This window comes from Pseudonaja textilis, chromosome 10 (genome assembly GCF_049901715.1).
Source record: "Pseudonaja textilis isolate UNSWEBS1 chromosome 10, rPseTex1.2, whole genome shotgun sequence".
NCBI classification, from domain to species: domain Eukaryota; kingdom Metazoa; phylum Chordata; class Lepidosauria; order Squamata; family Elapidae; genus Pseudonaja; species Pseudonaja textilis.
Window position 1 is genome coordinate 18,804,227 of NC_141999.1, and position 11,776 is coordinate 18,816,002.

General features: G+C 42.4%; 1 protein-coding gene across 1 annotated transcript; it reads left to right on the forward strand.

Moving 5' to 3' along the window:
• The first annotated feature begins 4,033 nt into the window (after nucleotides 1–4,033).
• C10H8orf90 (chromosome 10 C8orf90 homolog) lies at nucleotides 4,034–6,650 on the forward strand. Its single transcript, XM_087939436.1, has 2 exons — nucleotides 4,034–4,088; nucleotides 5,818–6,650. The coding sequence occupies exons 1-2, from the start codon at nucleotides 4,034–4,036 to the stop codon at nucleotides 6,648–6,650; spliced, it is 888 nt and encodes a 295-aa protein (XP_087795562.1).
• The last annotated feature ends 5,126 nt before the right edge of the window (nucleotides 6,651–11,776 follow it).

Sequence of the window (11,776 nt, forward strand, 5' to 3'; positions counted from 1 at the left end):
GCGCTCATTCTCCTAATGGGGAATTACCTCAATAACACCTACCAAACCAGGCCCACCAAGCCATGCCCACAGAACTGGTAGTAAAAAAAAAAATGAATCCCACCACTGCATAGCTCTTATGGAGTAGAGTGACTGATGGGGCAAACGTTTAACTTTCCAGCTGCCCTCATGTGATTCAGTCCAATGGCAGAGGCAAGAGTTATCATGGTGCTTAAGATCATTAAATGAATAATTATAATGTGTTTCACTCATTTTATTATTATATAAAGCATATATTGTTATATAGTTCAATGTTATCAATGTTTACATTTATTTTTTTCCACAAGGAAGCCAGAGTTGGCAGGAAGTGGGTTTGCCATTAATTTTTATTTGAAGCATGAAGCATACTTTATTTGCAATTATTAGCTGAAGGATTAATCTCTTTGGCTCCTATATAGAAAGAAAACAACAAGAATCAACAAACCTCACTTGCAAAGTATTATCAATAATCCATCAACAGTTCACTTTGAATTTTGGAAAAAGACAAACTATTGGGTTTTGCTGCCACCTAGTGATTAAAGCAAAAGAACTGCAAAAACACTCAACCAAACATCTACAACATGGTCCCCACCACTAGAATTAAGACACTAGAAGCTTTTGACAGCCTTAAGTTGATGTCAAAGAAATCAGATAGCTGAGACTGCCGTCCCCTTTAATTTGTAGCTCAGCTTTCCCCACAGTTTCTTCCAGATTTGCAGACTTGGAAAATCTTCTGCAATGGCCATGCTGGTGGAAGAATTCTGGGAAATTGGCACATCTGGAAAGCACTCAAGTTGGGCGAAGTTGTGGTACAGGTAGTCCTCAACTTACAACAGTTCATTTAGTGACCGTTCAAAGTTACAACGGCACTGAAAAAACGTGACTTATGACCATTTTTCACAATCATTGCAGCATCCCCATGGCCATGTGATTATATCCGGATGCTTGGCAACTCACATTTATGACGGTCACAATGTCCCAGGGTCACGTGATCCCCTTTTGCAACCTGCTGACAAGTCAAGTCAATGGGGGAAGCCCAGTGGTGGTATTCAGCCAGTATGCACCGGTAGCAAGGATTTGGCAGGGGTCGCCAAACCAATAGTAACTTCTGGCTGGCCACGCCCTCAACCCTATTTAGCTATTTTCTAAAGCACCCAAAGGCCAGTCGAGGAATAATGGAGAGATATAACCTAGAAATAAGGAGAAACTATTCTGACAGTGAGAACAATCAACCCATGGACCAGAAGTTGCCCTTGGAAGTTGTGGGAGCTTCATCACTGGAAGCTTTGAATAAGAGATTGGACTGCCATTTGTCAGAAATGGTGTAGGGACTCCCGCTTGGGCAGGAGATTGGACTAGATGACCTACAAGGTCCCTTCCAAATCAATCTGTTATCCAAAGCTTAGCGTGAAAACCAATAGATTGCAAGACAGATCATATGCCCCCTTTTACTAAACCACCATTGGGGTTCCTGAGTTATGAAGAGAATAATTTTCAACACTCAATGCCCTTTTCCCCCCAAAAAACTCCTGAGATTTACCCTATGGCTCCAGACTCACATTTATTTATTAAGTGTATGGGATATCATACATGCACTTGCAATATATATTAGCATTTCACCTAAATTTAAAAAAAACACAGAACAAAATATGTTTAAAAAATATATAGTCAGGCACCAGTGTTTAGGCCAAGGGTCTTCAAACTTGGCAAGTTTACGACTTGTGGACTTCAACTCCCAGAATTCCTGAGCTAACATGATTGGAGGAGGAATTCTGGGAGTTGAAGTCTACAAGCCTTGAAGCTGTCAAGTTCGAAGACCTCTGGTTTAGGCTAACTATTGAAGTGCAGCATCATTTATAAAAAAAAAAAGGTGCTGGACCAGTATATGCCCTTAGCTTACAGCTGGTCACAATGTGATCTCGTTTGACATGGGACCTGGCAGTCAAACAGGGGAGGATGCGATGCCCCATTTATACAATAAGTCTCACTATATGAGGTGTGAACCCTATTCAGGACTGTCCATTGCTAGTGTGGTACTTTAAAGCCTGATACCCTTTTTAAAATAAACATTTTATTGATCTTCTATTTACATTTTGTTAGTGCCCAATAAACATCGTATTGTCTGGGTTATTTAATTTGTTTAACAATTCAGATTACATTCTTAATTTCCACCTCTTTTTTCCAACCACTGGTAAAATGAAGTCCATGTTTGATAATATTGTGTCTTTTCTGTTTAATCTTCAGTGTCTGTCCATTTCTACACAATCTAGTATCTTCCTGATTATCTCTCCTCTTGCCGTGTTTCTTCATTTTTCCAATATTGTGCAAATATAATCCTCGCTGCTGCTAAGACATGCAATATTAAATATATACTTTGTTTCTGGAGTTTTTCTGATGCTATACCTAATAAAAACAATTCAGGTTTAAAATCTACATGCTTTCCTATCACCTTTTCTAAACATTTATGTATTTTTGCCAAAGATTCTTCTTTTTGCTTTGACACAAGTCCACCACATATGATACGCACCTGTTTTTTGGTTACATTTCCAACATTTGCTAGATATATTTTTTGAACGTTTTAGCTAACCTAGCAGGTGGTAAGTGCCATCTATAAAACATTTAATATACATTTTCTTTATAAGAAGTTGCCATTGTCAATTGATAGTTCCTTTCCCACACGTTTTGCCATTTCTCTAGTTCTATATCAGGGGTCTTCAAACTTGAAAGCTTTAAGGCTTGTGGACTTCATCTCCCAGAATTCCTCCTCCAATCATGTTAGCTCAGGAATTCTGGGAGTTGAAGTCCACAAGTCTTAAACTTGCCAAGTTTGAAGACCCATGTTCTATATTATAACCAAAGGGTTTTTTTTACCCACTGTCATTGTGAGCTTGGCACCTTTTGCATGGGGTCATTTATATATCTTCCAATGTCTGAAATGTTCATCAATCTATTTGGCCTTCCGTTGGGAATTAATGTGTTATTGAGCAGACCTTCTGCAAGTAGGAGCAAACTCACTCAGTAGATGCTTCTGTCTCAAATCTTATTACGATTTAAAACATATGGATCCAATCGGTGGTGGGATTCAAAAAAAATTTTATTACCGATTCTGTGTGCATGGTTTGGTGGGCATAGCAGAGGTAAAATACTGTAAAATCTCCATTCCCTTCCCACTCTAGGGGAAGGATACTGTAAAACCCACATTGTCACCCCATTCCAGAGGAAGGATATACTGCAAAATCCCCATTCCCTCCCCACCCCACTAACCTGCTTTCCAGCTCTGTTCTCCTGTGCAGAACAACCAAAGAAGACCCAGCTGATCCACTGGGACTCAAGAGGCAGAGAATAGATGGGGGTGGGGTCAGTCAGAAGTGGTATTTGGCGGTTCTCTGAACTACTCAAAATTTCTGCTACTGGTTCTCCAGAACTGGTCAGAGCCTACTGAATACCACCTCTGGATCCAATCCATAGAAGGTAAAACATGTGCTTCACTTACCATAGTCCCCAAAGAAGAGTTGAACCTACTAGATTCATTGGACTATGGCTAATGAACTGGTACTGTGAATCATGGCTTCATCTTAGACAGAGGGTTTGAACGGCTCTTTGTGGTGCCCAATAGCAAAGAACTTTCAATCAAATCAAGTAAAGCCCTAGCGAATATACTAACAAGCTCAGCTTTGTTAGTGCTAACCTGGATTGGTTAAATTTTTTGTAATTTAGCATGTTGTATAAACCTGGTTTGTTGGGATTTAGGATTCCATGCATTGCATAAAACTGGAGACAATGTGATTTTGATATCCAGGATTAACAGATTGTAAAGACATGACCCCTGATCGATTTCCAAATAGATGTCCCCTCAACAGAAAAATATCGAGAGCCCCATTCAGTTCTGATTATTTGCATCACATTGTCATTTCCCCTTTGATCAGCTGTGATGTCATCAGAAAGCCATTGTAGTTTCCTAGGAAACGGCAGTCAACAATGGGCCCTCCACCCCTTTCAGACCAACTTCCCAGGCATGACCATGGCTTCTTTAGGGGCAGAGACTTTGGACAACCCATCCCATCCTCCAGGTGAAGACTCAACAAGCCTTAGAGTAGACCATATAGCAAGCATAGGGTAGGCCTAAGCAACTGGCCAAATCTCACCCCTACAAGATGGCCCACCTGATGTCCAATTGCAAGTCACAATTGAGTGCAGCAGCTAGAGTTCTTGGCAGTATCAATGAGAGAACAGGGTCAAGATTTCTCCACTGGATGCTAACTAGGAACTATTGAGCCATGGTGGCATAGTGGTCAGAGTGCAGTACTGCAAGCTACTTCTGCTGACTGCTAGTTGACTGCAATTTGGCAGTTCAAATCTCACCAGGCTCAGGGTTGACTTAGCCTTCCATCCTTCTGAGGTGGGTAAAATGAGGACCCAAAATTGTTGGGGGCAATAGGCTGACTCTGTAAACCACTTAGAGAGAACTGTAAAGGGCATAGAAGTCTAAGTGCTATTGCTATCAGTATCTCTATTCCATTCTTATAAGAACTGGCTTGAAAACCATGTAACAGCATTCTTAACACTTATATACCCAAACTGTTTGAAGAGCTCAAGGCAGATTACATGGTAATTCTTTCACATTTTCTCTACAGCCACCCTACAATTTGGCCAGTCCCTTATCCTAAGGTCACCCAAGAAGTAACAACAGATGGGTGTGGCTCTAAACCTAAACGAAGCCTGACTTCTTACTGATGATCATATACAGCACGGATATTTGTTTTAGTATCATCCACTTATATATGCCAAATTTCCCAGCAAGAAATTTTCATAATTTCTTAAGACTCTTTGTTGTTTCTCCATCCATTGTTTTATTACCATAGCCATATTCTCTTGTCTTCTTGGAGGTCCTTAGTTGCTGCTGTTTATTTACTAGCAAAATTTAAAGAAGTGAGCAATTTGTACCTTTTTTTTTTTTTTTACAACACTTAGATGTCGAAAATGTGCCGCCATTTTCATGGCAAAACCATTCACGTTCAATTAAATGCTTCATCCAAGAACAAGCAGAATTGATTTTCTAAACCTCTAAGCAGCTAAACAAAACTAACTGTGCCCCCAAAATACAGTAAACTGAAAATGTCACCTGCCTACAGTATTATTGAATCATTAGATGTATCCCCTTCAGCTCTCTGAGGTTTTTTTTTTGGGGGGGGGGGTGTTACATCCTACTTCTTATGGGTTGCTTTTTAAATAAAATTGATCAAAGAGATTGAAATGAGACATGAAAAGTAATGTACTTTTTTAAAAAAATGGGGGGGGGAACCAAAATACAAGTCAAAGGCAAGAATCAAAATAACGAGGTGGGAGGAATAATTAACCAGATTCGTTTTGGAAAATCCTTGTTAAATTAAATGGTTTTCCTTCTTGGTAGATTTTCTTTGGAAGGGATAAAATTGCGCTAACACGATTTTAAAGATTTCTTCATTTTGATAGGTCTTCAGGTTCTTCTTTTGTTGTCTTGCAACTGCTCATATCTAACCAAAACTCCACACATTTTAGGGCTATTTCCAAGCTAGTTCTCATTTGTGAGTGCCAACAAATTCTTCTCTCCTGAATCCCATTAGCAAAGGCTGAACAAGAAGCTGTTGTTTCATTGATGGAGACCGTACAACCCAACGTCTGCCATTTATTGTATCATAAGATAAATATTCGGGAGGGACTATTTACTGTCTTCTTCAAAGAGCTTCGGAGAACTTCTAATAAGTGGGTTTGCTGAAATTTAGCTCTAACTTTGCTGCCTTTCTCTTACGTTCCACCTAGGTGATGGAGGGATTTCGGGGCCGCTGGTTTCCCTGCAACAGGGCAAGGCCCTTCCCACCACAGGGAGCGGATCCAAGCCCAGAGGAGAACTAGGAAGCAGCTCACAGGACTTCCTGCTTCCCCCACCGCTGACCTCCCTCCAGCCACCCCCCATCTTTAACCAGGCAGTTTCGTCCGGCACTCCAACCGGGGTCATCTACAGCTTGTCCGGTTCTCCAGCAGGCCCCACTCTCTCCAGGCTCTTTCAGACACTTCCGGGTTCCTTCCCAGACATCTATGACGGAGACATGAAAAAATGGGAAGAGCATTTCCACAGCATCCAAAGGGCCTACAAGGAATTTGGAAAAGAAGATGACTTTGCCATCCGGGTGCTCACCGAAGATTTTACCCTCCCTTTTCCTTTCGCCTGGCCAGGCGAGAACGAAGGGCCCCGCCTATCGGCCTACGACCCCGCCGATTGCTCCGGCTTTGATTTCTTCTTGCACCCGGGACAACCCATCCCTCGTCTTCTCCAACCACTGCACGCCACCACCCAGGCTTTCTTCAAGAAGAGGCGGCTGGAGCAGCTGGCGCTCAGCTATGCCAGCAAAGCCTCCCTCACTGGTGCCGCAGGGCTGCCGGCCCCACAAGAAACCATCTCCCCGTTGCGGCCAGATATCATGGTGTTCACCAGCGTGCCGTGCATGGCCGCGCCTGCCGAGACATCTTTCCTCCTGCAGGACAACAAAGGCCATCCGGCCATTCAAACTGCCCCCATTGGTCTCCCCAATTCAGCTTCCATGCAGCCCATCAGCCTTCAGTTTATGAACCCTACGCAACACGGACAATTTTAGCATCCCAACGTTCAGTATATCATACTAACAAGTGGATTTATTATTATTATTTTGTACAACAGAGAATGATAGTTGTGGGGTTGTTTTTTTGAAAAATATCCTCCATAACTGCGAGGGCACCAAGTTCAACTGTGGTTTTGTTTTGTTTTGAAAGCTAAAAGCTTGCGAGTTTAATATCAGCCCCACCATTGCACTACCAAATGTTTCAGCAAAGGGAACAAACCTTAATCTTGCAATCTCTATCCCAGCATTGGGAGTAATAAAAAAAAGACTGCCTTCTATGCTGTGGAGCTTTGGGGATGAGAAATGCAAGGCAGGCAAAGTGGATCGATCTTTGGGGTGGTGTGGCGGCCTAGAGGTGGAGCTCTCACCTCACCATCAGGAGGCTGTGAGTTCGATCCTAGGTAGAGGCAGATATTTCTCTCTCTCTGGGCACACTGAGAATATATCTGCTGGGGATAAAAAAACCTCTACATTGGCAACAGGAAGGTCACCTGACCAGTAAACACTGAGTCCATTCAGTTGCCCAGACTCCACACCGCAAGGGATTATGGGGTTATTAAAAGATGAAAAGTGAGCCACCTTCACTAGCTCTTTCTCTTTCTAAATCAAGGTCTTCAAATTTGGCAACTTTTGAGACTTGTGGACTTCACTCCCAGAATTTCCAAGCCAGCCTATATTTTTTTAAACCTTTCTCCCTAAACATTTTTGTTCTTCTCTGCAGTTAATCTAGAAGGATGAGTTTCTTTCTGCACGTGGGTTGTAAATGAGGACACTCTGGTTGATCAACAGTATTTACCAGTAAATCATAATCTACCTCTTGCTCACACGTGATCCAGCAGTCTTGCTCAGTCTCACCATTTTGACTCCCTGTTTTGTTAGAATACATTGCCTAAATATTCTGCGGCTCGGGATCTCTTTTCTAGAGCACTTTCCTTTCCCTGTTAATTGTAAAATAGAATGCAAGGGTTGCAACTTCAGGGCGTTTTTTTTTTTTTTTTGAGTTATAGGCTACCTGGGTGGTTTTTGTTAGCACGTCACAAGCAGATTCACAAAATGAATGGGTAGCCTTTCCGTGAAAAAAGGCTACCCATTTGTTTACCAACAGGCTGCTCTGGTGGGCAGGAAAACCTACTGAGACAACATTCAGATAAACCAGGGATCCCCAAACTTGGCAACTTTTAAGACTTGTGGACTTCAACTCCCAGAATTCTCCAGCCACCTGGAGATAAAATGAAACTTGAGTCCAGGGCAGAAATGTAACACCCTCATTCTCACAAAGAGGAAGGGGGGGTGAGGAGGAAGCACATTAAAACTCTTTTGTTTCTCTATAACTACAGGTAGTCCTTGACTTATGGCCACAATTGAGCCTGGAATTCATGTTGCCAAGTGAAACATTTCTTAAAGGAAGTTGTGTCCCATTGTACGACTTGCCTTTGGTTAAGGGCATCTCTGCAGTTGTTAAAATTAGTAAGCTGGTTGCAAAGCGAATTTGGCTTCCCCACCGACTTGGCTTGTCAGAAGGCCGCGAATATGAGCTGGTTGCCACGCATCTGAATTTTGATCACATGACCACGGGGATGCTGCAACGGTCATAAGTGGGAAACAGTCATAAGTCACTTTTTTCAATGCTGTTGTAAATTTGAACGGTCACTCACTGTTGTGAGTCGAGGACTATCTGTATAACTAGATAGATAGATAGATAGATAGATAGATAGATAGATAGATAGATAGAAAGAAAGAAAGAAAGAAAGAAAGAAAGAAAGAAAGAAAGAAAGAAAGAAAGAAAGAAAGAATACTTTATTGGCCAAGTGTGATTGGACACACAAGGAATTTATCTTGGTGTAAATATTCTCAGTATACCTAAAAGAAAAGATACATTCGTCAAGAGTCAAGAATCATAAGGTATGACACTTAATGGTAGTCATAGGGTACAATAAGCAATCAGGTCATACTAGGATACAGTCGATATAAATTGTAAGTATACAATTATGTAATTATATATAACAAAAGCAGCAGTCGATCTATGGAGATTCTCAGTCCTCCAGGTCATTGTTGTCCCAAAGGTGCACAGGTAAAAATTAAGCTAGGGTGGGGATGGGGAGGTGGGGCTGCCCTACTACTGAACTTTGGACAGTTGTAGCCAGGCCTTGCACACCCCAACACCTGCCTTGCCGGCCCATTTCTTCTGCAGTCAGCAAGGCTTTCCTAAAGGACTTTCTGGTTTTTCTTTGAAGACATTTTGCTTCTCATCCAAGAAGCTTTCTTCAGTTCTGATGTCCATTCCACCCTCCAGTCAGAGCTGAAGAAGCTTCTTGGATGAGAAGTGAAATGTCTTCAAAAGGAAAAAAAGAAGAGAGTGAACCTGAACAGAGGGGGAGGGATAGGACATCATCTATCTCCAATCTACAACACAGTCCTTTCAACAGTTCCAAGAAGGCTCCACACCCGTTTGCACCCCTCAGGTGACCCTGAGGACACAGATAAACCTCCAGGTGGCCTGAACGACCCACTAAAAGAATGCAAAGGACCAGCTGTTTGCAAGGAGTATAAATCCTTCCATTCCCCACCATCCAGTCAGAGCTGAAGAAGCTTCTTGGATGAGAAGAGAAGCGTCTTCAAAGAAAAAACAAGAAAAGTTCAGTTGCCTCTTGAAAAAAAAAAGCACCTTTGGGACAACCATGACCTGGATCTCCATAGACACTTACCAATTTAAGAGTTCAAGGCTCAGACTCAATACACAACACATATGTGGTGTCAAACCTGTTTAACCAAAACAAATACATATACATACATACATACACACATTCATACATACATAAGTACTGTTGCATTTCCAACAATTGAGTTTTCCCGAAAATACGACCTACCCTGAAGGTAAGTCCTAGCTTGATTTTTACACATGTGCCCAATAGAAGCCCTACCCCCCTCCCCAAAATAAGCCCTAATTAAAATCCCGCCCACTCCAGAGTGAATGGGTAAAAGCTAAGCTAGGATGGGGATGGGGAGGTGGAGCTGCCCTACTACTTACCTTTGGACAGTTGTAGCCAGCCTTGCACACCCCTCAACACCTGCCTTGCCGGCCCATTTTCCTGAAGGCCTCTGTAGCTGATAACAAAACTATGGATCGATCCAGAGCTCCATTATCAGCCACAGAGGCCTTCAGGATAAGCCTTGCCGGCTGCAAAAGTAGTTCCTGAAAGCCTCAGAGAGTGAAAAGGAGGCTGGGGCCAAGACGTGGATAGGAGGTTGCCTGTCTGAGGCACCTAGCCTAGGGCAGGTGGTATTTCCCATAACAGGACCACCTGTAAAATAAACCTCAGTTTAGCCAGGTTTAGACACATGTGAATTCAGCCTTGGTATTCCACAGAATGGAATGAAACTGCCCACTTTCCAGCCTTAAATTCTTCATTTTAAATAATTGTTCCTTGGTTTGCTGGTCAAAAGCCTTTTACCCACCAATTTCGTACAATAATCAATTATATCCCCCAGTTTTGACTCCCTGCCCTTCTCCACATTATTGATCAATGTTTATGAGTTGCCTCTGCAAATTTTTGTACCCATTCTATAATCACAACAGGTGTCATCGTACCAATCCATTATAGCCATGGCAGGCAAAATCTTTTCAGACATGAGATTTTAATACTAGTCCTTTTGCAAAAAATGGACGGGAACCTCCAGTATTTACAACCACCTCACTGAAAACCCCTCCACTAAACTGATTAATTCAGAGATTTGTTTCCTTTTAAAAAAAAAAATCCACCCATGAATTTTTTTTGATGCAATACTGTCAATATTTCAGATTTAATATTATTTGTACAGTATGCATAAACTTTCTGAAAAGTGTAATATTTATGTCACGGCCAATTTAACACTCACGCGTTTTGTTGCTGATTAACGAAGGTTCAAAGGACCAGCCAGTATGAATTTTAAAAACGTTGGCAGGTGTTATCTACTATCACTAGCAGCAGGCAAAAAAAAGGAACAAGAGCTGAAATTTCAAACATGAAACCACACCAGGGCTTGCTTTCATCCTGGCTTGTCTAAAGAGCTGCAGAAGTCTGGTCCCACCTCGCATTAAGCCATATATCGGGTTTGGCACATTGTGTGAACTCACTTGACTGGGACCTAGCAGAGTAAGCCTGTTATGGCCCAGTTTCTTCCTTTACAAAATGGCATGTGCCACCCTCTTCCTCCAAGCATCCAAAATTATAAAGTGCACATTCATATTCTCTTTCCTTCCTTCTCTTGTCTCCCTCCTTCATTCTCCTTTGCTGTCTTTCTCTCTCCTTCGCTTTTTCTTTGCTCTTTCCTTCCTTCCCTCTCTCCCCTCCTCTCCTTCCCCCTTTCTCCTTTGCTGTCCCCCTTCTCCTCTCCCTTTCTCCCGCCTTCCTTTTCCTTTGCTCTTTCTCCTTCCCTCTCCCTCCTTCCTTCTCTCCCTCTCTCCCCTCCTCCTTCCCCCTCTCCTTTGCTGTCTCCCTCCTTCCCCCTCTCCTTTCTCTTTTCTCTCCCTCCTTCCCTCTCTCCCCGCTCTTTGTCTTTCTCTCTTTCACACACAAACACACACAAAATACACAATTCCATTTTCACCTACAATCTAATCAGTTTTTTTCTCATTGAATTTGCACGACCTGCAATGAGACTGGCAGAGAGTTTTGTTCGCGTCCCATTTGTGCCACCTGCAAGACTTAATTTGATTAAATTTCCTTTCGGGTCATTTTGGTTGGGTTTTTTTTTTTTGTTTGTTTGTTTGGTAGAGGCTCGGCCTCTCGCCCAAACTCAGCCCCAGGCCAATTTCCCCGAGCCCAAGTTCAGCCATCCCCTGACACGGCCTGGTGCAAACGTTACAATTCTCAAGGGGGCGAGCTTTCAACTCCAAGGTTGCTCGGCCAAGTACTGTTGTTGCATTGCATGCTTGAAAAATACAAAATCTCGTCTCCACGGGCTGAACAATAAAACACCCAAGGCCTTCCCATATACAGTATGTATATGAGTGTGTGTGTGTGTAAGTGTGTGTATGTATGGCTGAATATCATACATACATATAGACAGCTAGACAGCTAGCTAGCTAGCTAGCTAGCTAGATGATGGATGGATAGATAGATAGATAGATAGATAGATAGATA